At 33.5% G+C, this 23,131-nt stretch overlaps 2 protein-coding genes, 2 non-coding genes and 1 pseudogene across 4 annotated transcripts; 3 read left to right on the forward strand and 2 right to left on the reverse strand.

The window, feature by feature from the left end:
* Positions 1–1,415: 1,415 nt before the first annotated feature.
* LOC147075410 (uncharacterized) lies at positions 1,416–2,660 on the reverse strand. The gene has a single exon (XM_085942481.1). It carries the CDS (start codon positions 2,658–2,660, stop codon positions 1,416–1,418), a length of 1,245 nt encoding a protein of 414 aa, XP_085798607.1.
* Positions 2,661–15,119: 12,459 nt separating this feature from the next.
* LOC147075411 (uncharacterized) lies at positions 15,120–16,582 on the forward strand. The gene is made up of 2 exons (XM_085942482.1): positions 15,120–15,892; positions 16,579–16,582. Exons 1-2 carry the CDS (start codon positions 15,120–15,122, stop codon positions 16,580–16,582), a joined length of 777 nt encoding a protein of 258 aa, XP_085798608.1.
* Positions 16,583–16,964: 382 nt separating this feature from the next.
* Positions 16,965–18,101, reverse strand: LOC147075412 (uncharacterized; annotated as a pseudogene).
* A 160-nt stretch (positions 18,102–18,261) lies between these two features.
* Positions 18,262–18,343, forward strand: TRNAS-AGA (transfer RNA serine (anticodon AGA)). The gene has a single exon. It is a non-coding gene; the product is annotated as a tRNA-Ser (tRNA).
* A 3,121-nt stretch (positions 18,344–21,464) lies between these two features.
* TRNAD-GUC (transfer RNA aspartic acid (anticodon GUC)) lies at positions 21,465–21,536 on the forward strand. Its single transcript has one exon. It is a non-coding gene; the product is annotated as a tRNA-Asp (tRNA).
* Positions 21,537–23,131: the final 1,595 nt, after the last annotated feature.

Below are 23,131 nucleotides of genomic sequence, written 5' to 3' on the forward strand. Positions count from 1 at the left end.
AGTGAACAATCATAGTAAGCTCCTTAGTCTTCGAAATCAACTTGTCTTCATCCGTATAGTCCGTATATTCCAGATTTATTTTAAATTTAGATTGCGTATATTTTCTTAAGAAATCATCTGTTTCTGAGGAGTATTCTAAATCTCCAACAATCTCACTCATAAGGGCTGCAGATTTTTTGTGAACTTTTGTAAACAATTTTTAAGTAACTGTATAAACTCATAGATCAATAGAAGACCCAAGATTTGCTCTATATTTAAAAGTAGTTAGATCTATTTTGAATATTCGACCCTTCAAATGCTTTTACCGTCGGATATAATAGAAAGCCTAAAGTTGAAGCCAACAAAGTCCATGGAGCATAAGATACCAGAAATATTCCCAAAAAGCAGTGTAAACTTTCTAGTGCCAGAAAATATCAACGAAATGAACAAAATATTATCGTTTTATAATTTGCCCACATTTAATGGAGATGTGGGTAGTGTTGTAGAGATTGTTGCAGCATATCAAAAAGAAATGAGTGAAGATATTCCACATTCCAGAGATCTTGGAAGAAGAGATATTAATGCTGGGGCTACTGAAAACATCTCCTCCACCACTTATACTAATCTTTTACTGGATAGGTCAGAGGATACTTTAGAAAATCAGTCTGATAATGTTCATTTGGACATTTCAATGGATATTCCTCACTTGGCTACTCTGGCAAACAGAATTAAAAAGTATGAGCAAATGGAGCAATACTGTGATTTAAAAGAGATAGAAATGGCATCAAGAAATAGAAACGATATAAGCAAGTTTTACGATCTCACAGTTGATGAATTAAAGGAAAGACTTGAAATGTTCCAAAAAAAACATCAGCATGAAGTTATTTATGAACGCCACAGTGATATAATCGATAAATTAAAAGCAATATGCAAACAATCTTCAGATGCTGGCACAGAGAATTTTGACGAGATGGATTACCTATCTGTTATCGATTCCCTAGCATTTTTAAAAAAGAAAACTGAGAAACAATATAGAAAAATCAAAATGATGGAGCATCTGCAGACAACTGTAGATAATAGCAGCAAAGACAATTTTGCAGAAGATATCATAAAAGCAAAGATCTTGTCAAAGATAATCAACGAAAAGCAGGTTGAAATTGAGGATGTATGTGAAAGTATGAACTTGACTAGGCCAAGCGTCCTTGTTATTATCTATAATCTACAGATGATGAAAATAGTAAAATACGATAGGGCCACCGATTTAGTCATGCTAGATATTTAAATTGTATTAATAAATTTTTCTCTGAAGATTCAGTGTGCTATTTTACTAATATTCCTTAATTATGAACATATACTGGAAATAGCTTGTTTTGCAAAGTCAATTCTGATATTTAAAAACTAAGATTGAAGTTACAGGTATTTTGAAATTAAAAAGTTTATTGATCATATTCAACCTCACAAGTTTCACCACCTGCCAGTGTGCCGTGCCCTATAAGTCTCCAGTTATTTTTAACTTTTCTAGAAATGGAGACTCTTTCCCCAATGCTTACACAACAAGGCTTCAGAAGCTCAAAATAGCCTGTTTTCTCATCAATTTCGAGAATTTTACATCCGGTAGTACTACTTGAGATATTTAGTAAAATTTTTTCATCGGGTGTAATTCTTTGGCGACTGGTAGTCGCTGTTTTCTCAAACAGCTCGTAATTCAACCTAATTCGATAATAAATGGACGGTAAACTATCCTTGTGTCCCATAACCATCCCAATCAATTTATCGGAACGGCAAAAATTGGGATCTAAATTAGTTCCAACCCCAATTAGACCTCCAGGAACAGCACACTCCAGAGGAGTCTTTTCAGCATACAAACTCTCAACCTTTGTAATGAACGGTTTACATTTGAATCCATTCGTGGTTTTAGTAAAAATCCCTGGCCTAATCTCAATAATATCACCTTTCTTGATGGTTCCAGAAATTATTGATCCGCCTATGATTCCACCAGAAAGAGACTTATATGGAATTCCGGGTTTGTTTGTATCAAAAGATCGAATTATGATCATTTTGGGAGCTTCATTTGGATCTCTTTTCGGAACCTCCAAATAATTAACGATATAGTCCAGGATTGCATCTATATTGACGTTTAGTTGACCACTCACCGGAACAATAGGTGCTGTAATCTTAGCAGTTTGCAAAAAATCTTTAATTTGTTTATACTGTTCATAACTCTGTTCTTTTGTAATTAAATCTATTTTATTCTGGACAACAATGATTTTGTCCAATCCCATTATATTTACTGCAAAGAGATGCTCTGTAGTTTGAGATTGTGGACACGGCTCATTGGCTGCAATTAAAAGTAAGGCTGCATCCATAATAGCTGTGCCATTCAGCATAGTGGCCATAAGAACATCATGTCCCGGACAATCTACAAAACTAACATGCCTAATTAATGTTTTCTCCACATGACAACTTTGGCATTGTCCCTTTATTGTGGAATACCTTTGTGGCCTATCACATTGGCATTCAAATATCTTTGCATTAGCATATCCAAGCTTTATGGTAATGTTCCTTTCCAACTCTGACTTGTATCTGATTGTATTGGTCCCACTAATGGACTTTACAATAGTAGACTTTCCGTGTGCCACATGCCCAATCGTACCAATATTGATTGTGGCTTGATTTTCCATTATTCCATTAGTATCATTTCCTTTTTTTATTGAACCATTTTCCATTGCTAGTTGAGACATTCAAGGGTGAAAAATTTAACACTCACAATCTAAGAATTAAGTCCAATAGCATTCAGCAGATTTTAATGACACTACCTCCTTATGCATTACTAGATTTAGGTTCAATCAAACAACATCTATGGTCAGCCAACTATTTGCAAGAATTAATAAACATCTGACTATACTATAAAACAACAAAAGCCCATTACAATCTATTAACCTTTATTACTTTTTTCGAAATCCTTCTTTAGTTCTGGATATTTCAATTTCTTTTTCCAAATTATCAATCCTGGCCATCACATCAACTAATTTAACACAGAAACGGAACATGGGGTCATTTTCCACATGCTTCATACATTCTACCTTGTTAAATACATATACAAGAGCACGCTTTATTGGGATTTTCAAATGCTTGGCCATCATTTTGACATTTTCCTTGGTATACTTAAGACCTCTACGCTCAAATTCCTGGTCTAAACTATTTTTTTGCACATCAGTTAGAAACTGGAATGTTTTTGAATCGGTCACCCAAGGCATAATTTTCTGATGTTTTTTAAATATCTTTGGATGGGTTCTATTTGATGGTTTCTTGTCCAACCTCTGTTTATTTTGGTAATCCAACCGAGAATCGCATATATTAGAACCATCATTGGATATATTCAAACTATCAAGTGCAAATGGTTGAAATCCTCCATTCGGATAAGGCTTTTGACATAGTGGATTATTTATATCAATAGCATGGGAGTTAGTAAGTCGGTGGGCGTTGATATCTTGATTTCTATCCTTACTAAGCATATGATCCTTTACACTGCTATATAGATCACTACTGAAAAGTCCTTGATCAAGGGTTGCTGGTTCTGAGGTTTGAATGGTATTTCGTAAGTTTACATTAGAATGGCATGGCAACTGAGCATTCTGTTTCATAGCACTAGCCGATGATGTGGAAAATATCTCTTCAAGTTCTTTATTTATCTCATTATTCACTTGTGAATTGGTTTGAATCTTATTTGCCAAGGAGCTATATCCAACATCCTTTTCTGAACAATATCCATTATCCTGGCTATTACAATAGTTTCCATCCATTGAATGAACTGTATTTGCACTTCTATATTTGGTGGTGTTTGATTCTTTAAAACCACCATCGTAAGATTCTTGGGTTTGATTTTTATATGATTCCCATAAATCACCTTTTCTGAAGTTGTTGAAACAAGTAGGCTTCATTTCAACTTCACAGTCCATGTAATTTTGGTCGGAATAATATTGCGAAATATCGTTTTGAAATTGTGAATGCTGAATCAGTGGGGAGTATTTGTGATTTTCAATATCAGGGACTTCTATATTTTGTGTAGTATAGTTTTTGAACTGTGAACTCGCGATTTTGTTTTTAGTATTCTCTCTACAACTTGTTTGGCCATAATTGTTGAAAGTTTCCATTGGCATGATTTTTATATCTTCTACTGTTTGGTTTATCTTACCTTTTCGCCCGTTTAATATAAAATCAATATCCATTTTTGAAGTCGAATCATTCTTGCGGAAAAATTCATCATTTTCCATCTGTAAGATCTTCTCATAAAATCTCAACCTTGTTTTCCTCTGATCAACGTACATACAAAGGTTAAAAAAATTAAATTAATTATAAATTTGACGTGTAAAAACAAGAAAATGATTTGCAAAAAACTTAAATTCCTCCCAAAAAGCTGCAGAATAAACAAATATTTAAAATACAGTGGGCCCATAATCAGAGACTTCATTTATTATGAGTATAGAATAATAAATAGTGTAAGCCAAGAAAATTTTAATTTACTTCATGACTCATTACAGATTCCAACTGCGGAGGCTATTTTTAATTGCAATATAGTAGACTGAAAATTCTTTACAAACAGCATTTTTAAATCAAAATTTTTCCAACATTTCTATCCTAAAATGACTGCCAGAATTGCAATCATCGGAGACTCTCCTGCAACCTATGTTTGTGCAATTTATTTGAAAACTGCAAATATTCCACCATATATATTTCGATTATCCAATGATAGTGACTGGTATTCTTGCACATATGTTCCGGGTGTTTACACGGATGGAAAGGAAGATTTTAATCAAAAATGCTATGAACAAGCCAAAAACATGAACATTACAGTCGAAAAGGCCAATGACATATCTGTGATATACAATGGAGAGTTTTTTACAGTTAAAAATTATACAAATGAATTTGAATTCGATTATTTAATTGCCGATGACGATATTTTGGGAAATTGTGGGGAAGTGATTAAAAACAAAAAATATTTTGTTGTAAAGGAATATATTGAACTTCCAGAAGCTGTTGTAGTAGCCGGCTCTGGTTGCGAGATTGCATTTAGAATAAAGGAACAGCTATAATCAAACTATTTTTAACTAATTGATTCTGCGGTGTTTACTTAGTTTAATCGCTATAAATCACAATTCTCTTTAACATATCTCTTAACATGTTCATTGCACTCCTCAGTAACAAACAGCAATCTGGCATGCTCATTCTTATAAATGAACCCTCCGAGCCTGTCGGAAAATGCTACTGTAGACAAAAACTGACTTTGATGAAGAAATCCAGAGTAAAGAACTCCCTTTTTTATAGTCGTTCTGTGCTGCTTATTATTCCAAATCGTGAGCTGATTGATTATACTTTTGTGTAAATGTGCTGAGTGCGATCTTAAAAACTGAATAATCTGATCTACTGTAATTCCCATGGCTAAAGAGCCTAAGAAAGCATCTTCATCAAACTGGGCTTTGATTAGATTGGGCAATACATGGACTATCTTACTAAACAGCCTCAAAATGCTAATTTGATACGACTTTGTAGTATATGCATATATTTTGAAATTAGTTTCCAAAATTAAAAAATGCTCGTTATTGTTTTCTGATTGGAAGATACTGTTCAGATTTAAGTAAAACATGAGTAAGCCTCCAGAATGTGGCAAAATATTGATAAGGCCTATAGAGTCCAAAAAATTCAGCCATTTTTTGTTGTACTCTCCAGATGTTTTATAGAATAAGTTGGTCTCTCCTCCAAAATGATCTTTTTCACTCTCCATGGAACGTGATACAGAACACTTTGTTGTTTTAGTTCTCTTATGTTCATTTGATATGTCCTCAGGCTCATTATTGATGGGTTCTGATAGTTTTTTCATCTTACATTCCCTTTTGATTACTAATTCCATCAGATCAGTAAATAACTCTTTTTCTTGAACTCTGCTTTCTGAGAAATATTCTAGAGAGCTCATCAGGACAACCCATATCTGCTCTCTCTTGCTTTTCAATAAAAACTCAAACCCTCTGTTAGTTATCTTTCCTCTTTGATCAACAAGAGAGGTGAATAGATTTACCTCAAAAATGGAGCCTGACTTACAATCTGAAAATAGATTAAACGAAACTATTGATTTTAAAAGATTTTCAAATTTCTCACTGGAAGATTTGTATAAATCAAACCGATCATTGGTCTTAGGTATTTTCATGTTGTAAAGATTTAAAGGTGCTGGGATTTCAATGAATTTGTTCTCCATGAACTTACTGTATGCAAATCCTGAAAGCAATGCCTTTCTAAAAACTTCACTCATTTTTACAGTGTCTCCTTCTCTAATCACAATTTTTAGAGTAAGTAGATCTGCAAAACACTTCGCATATGGCTTTTGATCATTACTAGTCCAGGCTTTACCATCAAAATCTCTGTTTTTTATCCCTATTGATCGTCTCTCATTCCTGTCCAAGATATCTGCAAAATGGGAAAAATGAAATGTTTTAACTAAAAAATCGAAAAGAATTTCTGTTGTTTTTTCATCTGCAAGTTTTAAAAAAGCCAAGGCAACCGTAGGATTAGAAAAAATCTCGAATGATGAATTTTTCCTTATAAAATTTCCAAAATACTCCATGATATATGAATGGGGATGAAATAGAGAATTTTTATTATAATCGCTAAGCTCAACATAGGAATGGCCTTAATACCAATACACCTGAGTATTTTTGCGACAACCTAAAATCATACATTTTAATTTGGTTAATAAGATTTATCATGAATATATTGTAACCACTGTATTTTATTACTTCAAAATCATTATCAATAAATCACTTTGATGATATATAGAATTTATATTTCAAACTCTCTCCTTGATTTTACGGAGTTTCCAAAAAATAGTAAACTTAATAATGCATTCAACATCTGAACAATAATGTTCCTCGACCTCCGTTAGTGTCAAAGAACAATAGTACTAATATATACTGACAACTTGAACGATTCTTAATTAGTTATTAGGCTAAAACCAATATTGACTTCAATTGGAGGTTTATTAACAGTGTCGGAAACGAGTTATAGGTCTTTTAAAGGGGATTCAAGCTGTCTTTACTATTTTACCTATTATTAACCTAAAAATATCGATTTCATAAAATTGTGCAATTTGATTGTTTGTAAAGAAGAACGTTATAATATAAACTTTCAGACGTGAAGAAGTTTCACAAACCTTTTTCCAGGTTTTGTCAGAGGTTGCATTCTGATTAAGTGTGGGAGGGTTACTGTGACTATTTATAATAGTAAACTCACTCGTAATCAATCCTATGCATATTTTGTAGAAATTCATACTGTCAAACCCGTAATGATACAAGGTAGTAAAATCAAAAATGGTTTGATCAAATTCATCAAACTTCATGATATTTCCCAATAATTTTATCTTAAGAACTTGGCGCCGTAAAATGCGCAACAGGTCCACTATCCTACTGCAAGCATACTCCATGTCCAGTTTGCTGTTTGTTACCATTACAGTTAATGAAATTAGGGAATAATCAAATGGAATTCTCCACTTATTATCTTTTAGGGACATTTCCTCCAAATCTAAAGATATTTTGTATAGTTTATCAAAAATTGACAGCTGGGTCTCATCAGAGATCAAATCTAAACCATTAACAGCGCAACAATCTATTTTTTTTACATGATTCAGGCCCAAATAAAAAATTTTCGCGGCAAGTCTAATGTGTGCTCTATTCAGGGATTTTGGGACAGTCAAAAGATTTTTACTACCAATTATGGGATTCAAAGACAATTTATCACCCTGATCAATTAGTTCCATATGCAGATGCTTATTCGTGAAGGATATTGTTTCTCCCATATCACTTGCTAACAAATCTTTTATGGAAATTTGGTCCAAAATATCACTTAAAACTAAATCATCGTCCTCATCACTGTGGCTCAAAAGCTTAAAGAGCTCGCTGTAAAATATCTCTTCATCTGAACAATAGTCACTTCGAAAAAACATTCTTGAGTTAGACAGATTAGTTGATCCAATCTTACCAAACCTCTTCTGTTCATGAAACACGCTAGCAGTTCCACCATTTATTATTAGTTCAGAGAATGAATTCACACCGGTGACTAACATTCGCCTATCACTAATAAGAAAAATTGAAATAGCAGTAAGAACAATGCCAATTTTGTTGATATTGCTGCAAAAAGAATCAGTGGCTTGATCATCAATACAACTTTGAGGTGTATATTCTTTAAATTTCAGGGTACGTATCAGTTCGTTTTGAACAACGCAATTTCCGGAATTGTAATTTAGAAATCCAAAAGCAATGATCTCCATAGGTTGTAATATTCTATTTCCAGAAAAAGCACTATAGTTTATTCTATTGACTCCAGCAGCACATAAAACAAATAGAATGAATACATTTCCACCCTGTAGATACTCTTTCAAAAGTTCCTTAATTTCCTTTTCCGTGCTTTTTACTCCCCGAAGATTTTGCCCAAATAATCTACCCAGTACCCGAATAGAGTAATTGCCTCTTTCAGTGGAAATATCCCACTCACTAGCTCCCAAAATGAATTGCATTCCATCATTATTCTCCATGCATTCAGATACATTTTCAGCTCGACTGGAAGTAGAAGTTATCCCACTAATTCTACATAATCCCCAGAAATGTTGCATTTTATTTCTGATATTTTCTAAGTCATCGATGTGTGGTGGGATCATAGAAGGTAGTTCATTAAGGATGTTATTCAATTCAGAAACTGCCAAGTTCAGCATTGTTTTTCTAGAGTCTATATCTGGCTCTTTAATATATGAGGTGCTAATAAACTTATCGACTGGATATTCAGCTGAATTATCCAGCTTAGCATCACTACTATTATATTTTCTCATGTCGTTTTCCTCAATAACAGATTCGATATTCTGTCTACCAAATCTAGTGTTTCCTTTAAAGTAATTTACTTTACCATCTTCAGTAGTCAACTCCAACAGGTCTCCATCAACTTTTATTTTAGAAACTGATATAGGGAATACATATTGAACATCAGTTGAACCTTCAAAATCAACAAACAAAAGAATATTTTCGATCGCTACTACTAGAAACGAGAAATAAACCACAAAAAGTTTAGAAATTCTTTCTTCTGAGTTGTATTCCTGGTCAATAGTATTTTTCTCTACTATTTGATGTAGTAAGTTGGGTTTTGAACGCTTGGGAATTGGGCTGTTGGTCACAGAATTATGTAATAAATAGTGTGGGAGTTCTTGTTCATAGATATTATGGAACTCAACTTGACTGTCTCCAGCTTTTGAAGAATATCTTATTTTTCCTTTGTCTGTAAAAAAGCTAACAGTCCATCGTTGAACATCTTTGGAGGTGACCAAACAACACTTAATTGCCTCATTTGAGGGAGTGGAATAAAATACATATTCTCTAATACTTCCCAGCAAAATGCCTTCTGCCAAAAATCTGAAGGCAGAGAGATCTCTACTGTAAAATATTAAACACGAAGAATTTTTTGAAAGTGCATCTAACCGATGCGCTTCTGGAGTACTACTGTTGGCATTATTGCATCTATAGTTAGTCGCATTCTGATTTAATGAGACATTTGTAGCTGCCTTAATTTCTTGTGTATAGATGAAGGAGCCAGAAACAAGAATATTTTCTACATTGCGCGGTACAAAAATTGTTGTATGGAGATTATTACATGCAAGAACATTGGAATTGTTGTAAAAGGTTATATAGAAATATCTGTCAAAAATCAATGCGCTGGCCGAGGGAAAAGTAAGTGTATTGTGGGAAAAGGCAGAAAGTAAATGTAACCTATCGGGAATACTTGAGTCGACAATACCACTAAGCAATGGAATTGTGTACTTTGAATTGGTAGATGCATTGTTCTGAGGATTGAAATTATCTCCCATCTGCGAATTGAAAAGGGCTGTTGTGGTTTCAAAATTCATCATAAGGGGTGAAATAATTGGGATGATATCTGGTGATTCTCATCTGAACCTTCGTTTGATAAGACGAATAATGAAGTTTTTGTAAAAAACATTCAATATAGACCGACAGTACTATAATATTTTTAATTATACTGTAATATCCACTGTCAATAACCTAATCAAGGTATGCTTCTATTAGAGTATCTCTTTTCAAAGTTATATATAAAATTCAGCATGATGTTCAACAAAGATAATTGCCACTCCAGCTAGGAAATTAGTTCTTTTTGTGCCATAATAATTACACAACAATATCGTGTAAAAACATTTATTGATGTATCTAAATACGAATGTTGACGATAACTGCAGTAGTTACTACTCCTTCGAATTTATTTATAATTAGATAATTTTCACAAAATGCGATTACAACTCCATCAGACAAATCTTCGGAAATTCTGAGTTTTTTCCCAGAGACTTTGACTTTATAATGGCTTAATCCATCTATGTAACCTACAGGCACACAACTGCAAGTGTTTATGTATCCTTTACTACGCAGATAGAGTTTGCCATCAAAGTACTCCATTTCAATATTGCCGTCTGTGAGTATTTCCAATCGATCAATGCTGATTGATAGAATAGCACTGGTTAAGGCAAGGGAAAAGTCATCACTAAATATATCAAATTCTTTAGTGGTCATAGCAGTGCTATTGTGAATTGTTTCCATGTAAGAGTAAGTAATCTTTTTACAGGACTCACTAACTTCAAAAGTGTCTGTATGTTCTAGCATCTCCAATAATGAGGATACATAGCAGCAGAAAGTACAGGTGGATAAATCTGGCAACAGTATATGAATAAATGCCGATTTTATGGCATCTTGTGTTATTTGTACACGCCTTGAATATTTTGAAACGAATTTGAGCTTGTCTATCAAAATTGAGGAAATGGAAATATGCTCCATTTTTATGGACTCAACCCAAAGTTTTTAAAAACTAAATTCAAACAGCAATTAAAGCTTTCCCAATAAAAATCTTGGGAATTATATTTAAATCATGGATATTAATTTGCTTTTCAAGGAAGTCACTGAATATATTTTGCAATTCAACTTGTGATTTTTTATATTTTCCTGAAAATTTTACTCCACAAATGCTTTTGCTCAAAAATGATCGAATTGCAAAGGATATTTTTGATGACAAAGTTTCTTTTGAGCATTTTATAAACAGTCTCAATATAAAAGTCATTTCTAAGAACGAAAACACCATCGAGTTTGATCTCATCAACTGTCATCCTTCCATTGCTAATGCTATCCGAAGAATTCTTACTTCCGAAACACCCACATACGCATTTCACGACCTAAGCATCTATGAAAACTCTACAATTTTTCCAGACGAGTATTTGGCTCAGAGAATTGGCCTGATTCCAATTTCTGCAAATTGTCACGGAGTGGAAGAATTTGATCAAAATTTTATCCTTAAAGTTCAAAATGATACAGATAAAATCATTAATGTTACGAGCGATAGTATTGTAAATGAGTCCGCCCCTATCAATATAAAGTCTGGAGTCCTAATATGCAAACTAGCACCCAAACACAAAATTCATATCGAAATGACAACTAGTGTTGGGATAGGACGTGTCCATGCTAAATGGAGCCCTGTATCATTATGTACATACAAGATAATGCCAAGAATTGTTTTGAAAGAGAGAATTATGGGTTCGGATGCAATTGAACTCCAAAAATTATTCTCACCTGGTGTAATAGAAATTCAAAGCAATGAGGCTGTTGTAATTAATCCCAGAATAGAGTCCATGAGCCGAGAAGTTCTTAGACACGATAAATTTAAGGACAAAGTGATTCTATCCAGGGAAGATGGATGGTTCTGTTTCACAGTTGAAACACTGGCAGAAGATCCAACTGAAATTGTAAAAAGAGCAGTAAATGTTTTGATTGAAAAGATAAGGTTGCTAAAGAAGGATATAGAATTGTTATACACTGAATAAATGATGTTTCTTACCAGGTTTAATAGGTGTCTTTGAAAGTATATACGCCCCTTTATGAATTACTCAAACAGATATTCTAAATTTCATAGTTTTACTAAAAGGGTAGTCTTGAATTTCCTTTCCAATTGAATAATGGTATGTATTAAAACCAGTAATATTCTTGTTATTGTACAAGATAATAATTAAGGCAAAAATACCAGCAGTTATAAAATTTGATTTAATAAACAAAAAATAATTTCGAGAAATTTATTCTCTCATCATATCAATCAATCTTTTCAACGCAGCCTTAGAGTCATGGAAATCCTCATTGGCGGAAACAGGTATAAATAAATCATCATCCTTCTGTGCTGTCTGTCCATTCATTAGAATAAATAAGGTGGGCTTGTCAAATGATACATCCTTGTCTTCAGAACTAAGATATATTATTGCCGAAGATAGCTCAATCTGCATAGCTCTTATGCTTTCAGACACCGTCTCCTCCGAACAAACTCTAAACACAAGCTTATCGCTGTTAAAGGTGGCAGGGTATTCAGCATAGCTTTTGTCTACCACATCAATCCCAAAAGTGGCTTTTAAGAACTCCTTCTTGTGTCGAAAGCTTCCAATTAAATATATAACATGCTTTGTAGAATCTTCACAGCATAAAAAACTCATTTGGGGGTAATAACAACTAAAAAGTATTAAAGGGCGGCAAAGGAGGAAGATGGCAAAATGTAAGTAAAGTATAAAACCGTTAGCAACCATAATAGAGTAACGAGTTATGTTTTGATGCTCATAACAATCGTTTAAGCCATATTATAGTTCTCATTCATGGATTCGATAATACATGAATATGTATAAAAATATATCCCTTTTAAGAATATGTATATAAACCAGGTTAAAGATTAATGGTAAAGCATATTCTAAAATAAATTTATTGAAGCTTATTAGATTCAGACAACTGCACGTTTGCACTCCTTACCGCTTCGATAACCTTTTCTATAGTTTCAAGTTTCTCCTTGTTTATCGATAATGAAGGAATTGAATAAATTTTAGCAAAGAATCCTCTAGGATCCTTGAGTGAATCATAAGGGAACTTAATAGATTCATCTCCTTTAAATAATCCAGCCACTAAGTAAGTAAATGCCTGATTGATGTAGGTGGTTCTGAGCGAATTCATTCCCTTGGTAACTCGCTTTATTTTAGCTTCCTTGTCACTATCTGATGAACTACTTTCCTTGATCTCATCAATCTCGCTCAGTTTTTTTTCCATACTCTTAGTTTTGAAATCTTCGCATGTGACAGCAGAGTGAAGATAAAGGAAGAGATAGTATACTCTGCTTAAAGCATGAAGTCCACGTCCTTTTGGCTTGCAGAATGCGATTGTTTGTATCCAATCTTTAATATCGTCCATATCTAGACCTGATTCTTTTATTTCTGCTGACTTGTTATAAGAAATAATTATTTCATTAATGGCTGCTTCAAAATCCTCGGAAAATGAAATCTCATTGTTTTCAAACGAAATCTTATAGTTGTCAGGATGGGAATATACACCAGAAATGAACTTATTAAACTGATTAATCCATGGATTGGTGTCCTTGTTATCATCAAGCCACTGAACAATGGCCTGTTTATCGACAGAATTAAACTGCTTTGCATTTTCAAACTTAATATCCTCGTCAACAACCACGTATTTGGTACGCTGGATTGGTTCGTCCTTTCCTACAATCTTGTAACTTTCCGGTGGAATCATTACAGACATAAAGTCACGACGGGCTTCTAAAAATACCTTTTCCAAGGAAATCTCATCATCATTTTTGAATAGCTTGTACTGATCTACCTTTCCGTACAGAAAAACATCGGGACGGAAGTCCTGGTAAAGAGAACTGTTCATCTTTGGTTCATTTGGCTGAACGAGATTCAAGTATCTATCCACTGCTTTCCCTCCAGGTGTGTCAATCTTCTTTTTCATTGGTATAAAGCATCCTGTTCCAAGATCAGCATCCTCTAGATCCCTCCATGCAACATAATAAATGGGAGAGTATTTAAAGTCAAGGGCTGAGTATCCCATGTACAACTTCAGTACAAAATGACCAATAAAGGCTACAAATCCGAAGTAAAATGAATATTTGAATATCCTTAAAACTTTTTGTTGCTTTTGTTGAGCCATAAACCCCTAAATGGAAATTTTTTTTTAAAATAAAAATTTTCAAAATAAATATTATTTGTTAGTAAAAAGGAGTCATTATAGCAATCAGAAAATGTGAAAAATAAAACATTGTATGTTGAATAAAAAGGTGTTTAATATGCAATCATGATACCAATCCATAGAACTTAATTTAGTTTTCGCATCAACCACTGATTTGAAAATAATACAAGAATGGAATCTAATTAAAATATTTTACAAAGAATTGCCAGAAATGTGATTCATGACATCCATAATAAATGCACTTAAATCTTCAAAACATCATTTATTAGGGATTATTAGCTTCTTCTCAATCCATAACCTCCTCAATCCTTCGAACTTATTTACTAAAAATTGTAACTCAACGGATCTTTTCTCTTGAGCTTCAAAATTGATGTCAATAAATTTCCTTAATCTTTCTTTTAAGTCATCTCCAGAAGGAGCATTCTCAGTTTGCAAAACCTCATTGATTATGTAAAACAGTGTTAATCTATGATGAATTGATGAGTGTTGAAAGACAAAATTTATGCCATCTAAGATTGTGGAGGATTCCTCCTTGAAAAGTCGAATGTACTTTGCAACGGCCTTTAAATCTGGTTCGATAGGCCTAACACGACAAATCATATTCAGAAAATAGTCTTTTGGTAGAAGCATCAATCTGAAGGGTACAAAATCACTTAAAAGCTATTGTCGGCTCAGGAGAAAAATTCCCATCATTTTAGTGCAGAATTAACTTTTTGCTATAGTGTTATTATACAGTCTTGCTCTCTAAGATATTTTTAGTCTTTACAATATCTATGGATTCTATCCTCAACGACTCCTGATACCAATTTACCCCTACCAATGGACTAAAAACTGTTTTGTAGGACTATATTTGTCTTTGAAACGGCCATAGAAATTACCCAATCTTCAAAACATCAATAGGTCAATTTAGTTCTATAAACTTTATAGTCCGCAAAAATTTACAAGTTTCATGCTTCCAGTACTTTTAATTCCAAAAATTTGTTCCCTGAAATGTCTACAAAGGGTGAACCATATTTTCCACTAGGCACGAAAATCGTTGACAATAAAATGGCTACAGTATATACTCTCAAAAAATTACTTGGACGAGGTGCATATGCACAGTGCTTTTATGTGGAAACTGCACATGGAAACAGCTTGGCACTGAAAATTATCCGCAAAGACTCTCTACAGTCTGAGAAGATAAGGCAAAAGCTAGAAACAGAGATAGAAATACACAGATCACTAGACCATCCAAATATTGTAAAAATGTACAACAGCTTTAGAACTGAGACACATGTTTTCATGGTTTTGGAGCTCTGTGAAAAGGGAGCAATGGATGAATTGCTAAAGAAAAACACCAAGATATCCGAAAAATTTACGCAGAAATTCATTTTACAGATTATTAAAGCACTTGAGTATCTCCACGAAATAAAGAATGTTGTTCACAGGGATTTGAAGTTGGGAAATCTGTTTCTAGATGAGAAATTGGACATTAAAATTGGGGATTTTGGACTGTCAGCCATTATTGAGGATGGACAAAAGAGAAAGACAGTTTGTGGCACACCAAACTATATTGCACCAGAGATTTTGTTTGGTAAGGTCACTGGCCATTCATACTCTGCCGATGTTTGGTCATTAGGTGTAATCACATACACTTTACTGATTGGAACACCTCCATTCCAGCAAAGCAGTGTTTCGGAGATATATAAGAGAATCGAAGAGAACAAATATATTTTCCCAGAAAGCTGTACGATTTCCGAAGATAGCAAGGATTTCATCTCAAAGATACTAATTTCGAATCCAGAAGATAGACCAGATCTAAAGCAGCTACAGCTGCACAGGTTTGTTCAGCCAAGAGAATCACTGGCCAAGCGTATTTATTCAAACATTAGGAACAATTATTACACAATCGACCAGATTACTGATGATCATGTAATCTACAGTTTTCCAATCGATATCTTTAAAGGGGTTGGGTATATTTTGAAATCAGGCATCTGTGGAATATATTATCAAAACATGGTGAATGTGTTCTTAACAAAAACATTCTTCAGAATTATTCAGATTCAAAACAACAATGGAAAAAAGATATTTATTTACGACGATTTTCCAGTTCATAGTGTTCCATCTAGCTTTATGACACATTTTAATAACATTAAATATTTTATAGAGAATTTTACAACTCTAAATTTTAGGAAATTAGACTTACCAGAATATACCTCACAAAATTTTATTGCAAAGATAAAGCGTGTAAATGGGGGATTGCTGTTTGTGATGACAAACAATGTATTTGTGTTTGATTTTACATCTGGCAAAAGGGTTATTGTAGCAAATGATGGCAGATTAATCCATTCAATCGATGACGATGGAAATTCTGTGGGATTTGATACAATTATCAAAGAAGCCTGTTTATCAATTCTGGGTTTGTATGCAAATAGATAGGATGAACTTTATATATTACTAAATAAACTTGAGCTATTCACGGGAATTCTTATGTTTTCCTATTTTAGTATGATCAAATATTTGACAGGTAGGAGGGATAATTACTGGTTAAGAAACTAAGTTTGTGTATGAGCTTGTTCAATTGATTTGTTGAACTGTTAGACTAACATACAGCATTTACTACTTCAACAAATTAACACTGTTTTATTCCGAGGGGGGAGATATATTAAAAAACCAAATGAATATGTTACATTTACGCATCTCAATATAATTGGCTAATGTGACTGAAAAGAACTAGAATATAAAGTACCCAGGAATCAAATCCTGTAAAATCTACTTGTTACAAGATATCTTCGACTTAAATCATAGATGCAAACTGAGTTCATTAACCAACATAATAAGCCCATCAATAGATACATTGAAAACAAGAAATTTAACAGTAGTAGCCCAGTAACCTAATCCAACCAACTTTATTTAACGCCAAGTCACCTCAACAGTATCTGTTCTATACCTTTGAGTAACATCACATCCATTCAATTCCGATCTGTATCCACTATTATACATTAGATATCCTGTATATGCAATCATTGCTCCATTATCAATGCAGAATCGTTCGTCCATGGCATAGAGAATACCCCCTCTCTGCTCAACCATACTCTTCATCATCTCCTGCAATCTTAAGTTGCAACCAACCCCTCCAACAATCATAACCTCGTCAGATTGCACAAATGAAAGGCATCTTTCTGTACCCTCCACCAAAATACTAAATATGGTTTCCTGGGCTGAATAGCATATGTCCTCCGGAGTATACTTGCCCTTAATGTTTTTCAAAAATGACAAAATTCCACTAAATGACATATCCATCCCTTTTATGGTGTAGGGCAGTGGGATATATTTTGTTCCGCCTCTAGCAGCTCTTTCTATGGATAATCCAGGAGATGGATAGTTATCCAAGGACAATTCTCTGGCCAGCTTATCCAAACAATTTCCAACAGCAACATCCAGGGTCTCACCGAATATTTTATATCTGTTACTGGTTTTAGAATAAATATTCTGTCTCGAAGGTTCGTTATTCCGATTTTGTCTGTCTGGAATGTCTTTTTTGAGTGCATTCTCAGATATATTTAAATCACTAATTTCCTCTACACATGCATTGGCATCTCTACAAATCTGTTTTTCTACAGTGCCAGAATATGCAATAATCTGTGTATTACCCCCACTTGCATATAGTATTACTGGGTTCTTAGCTCCTGTAACCAACCTACCCATCTCTATATGTGCAATACAGTGGTTTACAGGAATGATGGGTTTGTTATACAATAAACCGAGTGTTCGTATCACTGTACATGCTACAGTAAGTAATTGGTGCATCCCTGGACCTTTTGTATATGCAAATAAATCTATATCACTCATCTCAATTCCTGCAGCAGCTAAAGATTCACTGATTAGATCAAATATGTGTGATTTATGATGCTCTGCAGCATCAATTGGAATCATTCCTTGGCCAATTGGTGGCACAAATGTCTTTCGTAGGTTTGAAAGAATTTGAGAATCTTTTGTAACGCCAACACCCAATTTGTTAGCACTTGCTTCAATTCCTAAAGTGTACATAAATGGGGCTGAGGCAATGTCAAGATTTTGAAGGAAATATGGAATAGGATAGTTGGATTCTTTGAAATGCTTTGGATCAATGAATATAAAGTTATTGAATTAAGCTGCTTTGTCAAGCAAAAATAGTTAGGATCATATGCATCTACATTGGCACTCCCATGATGATGTGGCCGAGTGGTTATGGCGATAGTCTAGAAAACTGTTAGGAGTTTCCTTCGCAGGTTCGAATCCTGTCATCATCGTTTTTGAGGTATTTTTGATTGATTGCATCTCAAATCCACACTTCTATACCAATAATTATCAATTAACAAGAATATTTAGTATTGTTGTCCTAAATAAAATACTGAACTACTCTATCATCAAAATTTTCAGCCCAACTAACTTTTGAATTTAGAAATTTTTGCTGAGAATCCCTTGTCCATGAACTGCGCAATCTGTTTTAATGAGTATACAACTTCTTCGACAAACTATTCTCTTATGGCAAGATTTCCGTGTGGACACAATGTTTGTGTACGTTGTGCAGCCAAGATGCTTGTATTTTATGGTGATAATGCTTGTAGTCAATGTAAGGAGGAGGGAAAGCCTAAAATAATGGTCTACAGGTGTGGTAATGATAGATCAAGTTATGAGCATAAGATTGCTATTAAAAATGAAGAGCCGATAGCAATTAAAAGCAAAAAGAATATTGAAGTAAAGAAAGGAGATAGGGAGAGAGACAACAATAGCTCCAGCACGATGCCCTTGCTTCTAGCTTCAACACCCCATCTTCCTTTAGATGATCTAGTGTGCTATGAATCTGAAAATGTCAGGGCAGAGGCTAATAGATTGTTTGAGGTTAAATGCACAAAATGTGAATACAGAGGTATTAAAGAGATTACCAAAACAAGTTATAGCCTGTTGTCCTTGCATTATAAATCAGCACACAAAATACTTATATGTAATATTTGCATAAATAGTAATCGGTTTTTTCCAGACGAGCTTATACATTATAATATGTCTGCCACAAACACAGTAATAAAGAGTCTGATTAATCATAAAAAAGTAGACCATTTCTATTGTAAGTTCTGTGATTTATATTTCTTTGATTTCACCGGTATAAAAGTGCACTGTATCGAATTCCACCAAGTTTGTTCTATTTGTCAAATCCTCGATAAAACCAATCAATATTTCCAAGACTATGCAGAACTGGAGAAGCATTATCAAATAGAACATTTTTGCTGTGAAGAGACAAAATGCAGGGCAAACCACATTTTTGCCTTTGCACATGTAAGTGAATTGGTGGTACATTATAAGACAGTGCATAAGAAAGATAGAGATGATATACTATTACACAAGAGAAATACAAATGGTGTGTCATTGCTGGAGGATACTCCTAAGGGGGCATATCCTAAGGCAATGGATCTTACTGTTGACCAAAGAGAAATATTCAGAGCAGAAAGTAAGAAGTCTTCATTACATGGAATTATGAACAAATTAAAAATAAAGGAAGCTAATAATAATAGAATGATAAGTAATACAAAAGATACAATGAATAATGATTTTGATAAGGAATTCCCAACATTTGGAAAAGTTACGAATAAGGTAAGCAATCAAATTAATATTCCAAGCTATTTGGATAGATCCCAACTAGAATTCACCCGGTTGAGACGGTTACAGAATATTTCCAAGGAATTCTATGGAGAAATCGATCACTGCATCAGGGAATACAATAGTAGAAAAGGGAGTGCCTTATCCAACTACTCATCGGAACTAATGCTTGTACAGGAACTGCAGGAATTGGTTAATCAAGATGATATTTTAAGAGTTTTGGAATTAATTTTGAAAAAGGACAATGAGTTTGTTAAAAAATACAAAAAAGACCTGGAATTTCCTAAATTTGAGAGCAAACAAGATGAAATCCATCAAAACACAACTACATACAACAATAGTAGTAGAAAAAGTAGAATAGGATTCAAAGTTATTAATCTTGGTAAGAAATAATCTGAATCATACCATGCCAAAAGAATTTTGTTCAATGAATTAATTAATCCACTTAGTTTACCTATTTAGGAAGTAATAAGACATGTCTTTATATTTAAAAAAAGGAATCTATTGGTTTTGTTTAAACCTATGTGAAATTGATTGAACAGTACTTTAAAAAGATGATTTGTTCATCAAGTATTGGATATACTGCTACGATGCATAAGTCTGCTACTAAAAAAGTTTGTTGTTTAATCGGGCAATACTCAATAGGCATGTACTGCTTGGTTTTGACTGTTTATTGAATATGCCCAAGTGATTTTTCCAACAATTCTTTATTTTTATTTTTTAGCCCTATGCTTTCTACTTTTGTTTTAATCTTTCTGTCGTGCATGAATGCTTTAGTCGAAATAGTTGATAGTAGTAATGGGCATTCGGTAAATGCATTCACAACTGCTCAACCAAACACAGTACATTATGTTGTTGTGGAACTATTTGAGGTTACATCTAGGTCTTTGAATAAAATTACTGATAGCACCTTGACTACTCGTCTAAGGGTTTTTCATGAGGATTCTAGTTTTCAATCCCAGCCAATTCATGATGACAAGAAAAGAGGGTCGAAGAATGACTTCTTCTTCATGGCTAGCATGAAGGGTCAGTACACTTTTTTGATAACAATCGATGGGCCAGGAATCTATAAATATAAAAAGTTTGGTGTGGATTATAAGATTTACCAAGGAGAAGAAAATAGACCAGCCATTGTGTCTGTAAATGATGTAGAAGTGAGTAAGGCCGAAAATCTGATAAAGGGAATACTTGACTATGCTAAGAAGAATATGGTGATCCAAGAGGTTGAGTTCCAGGATGAAAAGGTGCCCGTGGATATTTATAGTGGGATTATTAAGAAAGCGATTCTAATGATCGGATTAAAAATTATTTCGACAATTGGAACTTCACTATTTTCAAGCTTCCAGACAAAGAGATTCTTCGCAAGTCAGAATCTGGCAAATAAATAATCAATCCATATGGTATGAGTATTAAAAACGTTTGATTTAACCCATCGAGTAGTTTATTTGTTTTATGTTGTATTGTTCTATCGCATATGTTTTGTCAAATTTTTACAGTAACAACCATCTTTTCTCCAAAATATATATTGTATTGTTGGAACAATCCCAAAAGAGTGCAGGTGTTTTTTAATTGATAGCTTGTATTATTCATTCAACACAACTGGTTTAAACTGGGATATGTCTTAAAACAATTTTATTCATATTTAGAGTATTATTATATTGATAAACAAATGATCATATTTCAAACTAGATATTCTTGCAGAATTGTTTTTAAATAAATTCGATCGTTCAAATATGTATGCATCTGATGTCAAATATTGAATGTGTTTTATCCCTGTCTTTGATGGTGTAACGGTCAGCATATCAGCTTGTCACGCTGGAGATTCGGGTTCGATTCCCGGTCGAAGAGTCTTCTTTTAAATATTTTTTTATTATTCAACTCTTGTTTAAAAACCTCTGTCATGCTGATATCGATTTATGAGATAGTAATGATTGAGTATTAAGGTAGAAATGAAATACAGCATATTCTTAAATATCAGAAGATTCTCTCAGAGTATATATTTATTGGTCACTTTCTTTGTGTATATATCCAGTAAATCATAGTACATTTCAGCCTTGGAAACGAATGTGAATGCAAAGATAAAGAGATTGCTTATACAAAATACTAAATACGCAGTGATTTTGATTAGCTTCAATTTAGAAAATAGTAACTGAGATAAAATACAAATAAATGCCAAGCCAAAAAGGTTGAAAATAATTTTGAAGTCGGCCTTAAAAATATATGCTGATATCCAATTGACATACAGAACAAATATATTCTCCAAAAAGCTCTGTTTTGATTTTTTTGATCCAGTAAAGTTCAAAACGAAAATTACGAAGGTAGAGAGTGAAAAGAGATATAACAGGATACTTTTTTCGTCGGAAATATGCACGTTCGTGTAGGAAATCATTTGGTGCAAAAGACAATAGAAATGATTGTTTTTAATAGTTGAAAGTACTATAAATGCTGATGTAAGTAGTAGCAATTGGCTGTACAAAATATGGTAAAGTTTCATGGGTAAAATGGCTTGATAAAATAATTGGAAAATACTATAAAACATGAAATCAAAGCTTGAGTGCTTGAGAAAATTATCTATTAAAAGATGGTTATAACATCTATATCATAGGACACTAATATAGCCATTTTTGATTATTATAGTATATTGTTGTATGTGTACAATGGTAATATCAAACTGATAGATGTTATTAAAAGCCATATGCAATATTTCGGTTGATTTATTAAGTGAGAAATATCGTTAAGGGCATAAAATGTCAAAAACACGCTCTATGATACCGTAAAAAACAGCCTAGTTTTCGAGCTGCTAACCATTTACGATTTATTTCATTTCCATTCAATCAATCAATAAAGAATACTTTTCTTTCCCCTATGAATGCCGTTTTGTCACTTGAACATGCAATAAAACTGGATAGATTTATCCGTACGACAAAGGCAGAGTATATTTTGTTTGATACAACCTCTTCATTATCCATCCAGTTGATTACTCCTGACAATAGCCACTTTACGACAATAAGCTTCGAGGATTCATTTTTCAACAGTTACAACTCATTAAATATAATTATAGGTATTCCAACGGTTACTTTTTATAGGAAAAGTATGAAGGAGTTAGCTATCTTCCAGAATAAGGAATATACAGAGCTAGTTTATAAGTTTTCGGATGTTATTTATAAGAAAACCATCCAAAATTTAAAATACGATCTTTTTGAGATGGAATTTACCCCTAGAGAAACCATTAGCTTGGATTTTATTTGCCTAAAAAGTATTCTAAGATATATTAAAAGCAAATCGGTTACAATTACTCTTGGCCATAAAATTACAGTGAGGGAACCTGGGAGGGTATCAATCATTAATGACATGAAAACCCAGAATAATGAATTGACTAAGCCTACACATAGGCCAGACATAACATTAAAACTGAATACTGCAACTCTAAAGGATATACTTGG

Source organism: Rhyacophila brunnea, unplaced genomic scaffold, assembly GCF_057557595.1.
Source record: "Rhyacophila brunnea isolate RB1 unplaced genomic scaffold, BYU_Rbru_1.0 scaffold_145, whole genome shotgun sequence".
Classification (NCBI taxonomy): Eukaryota; Metazoa; Arthropoda; class Insecta; order Trichoptera; family Rhyacophilidae; genus Rhyacophila; species Rhyacophila brunnea.

Bases quoted from the DNA above. Each gene is read 5' to 3' on its own strand.
- LOC147075410 (XM_085942481.1), bottom strand. From the start codon at position 2,660: ATGGAAAATCAAGCCACAATCAATATTGGTACGATTGGGCATGTGGCA.
- LOC147075411 (XM_085942482.1), top strand. From the start codon at position 15,120: ATGGCTACAGTATATACTCTCAAAAAATTACTTGGACGAGGTGCATAT.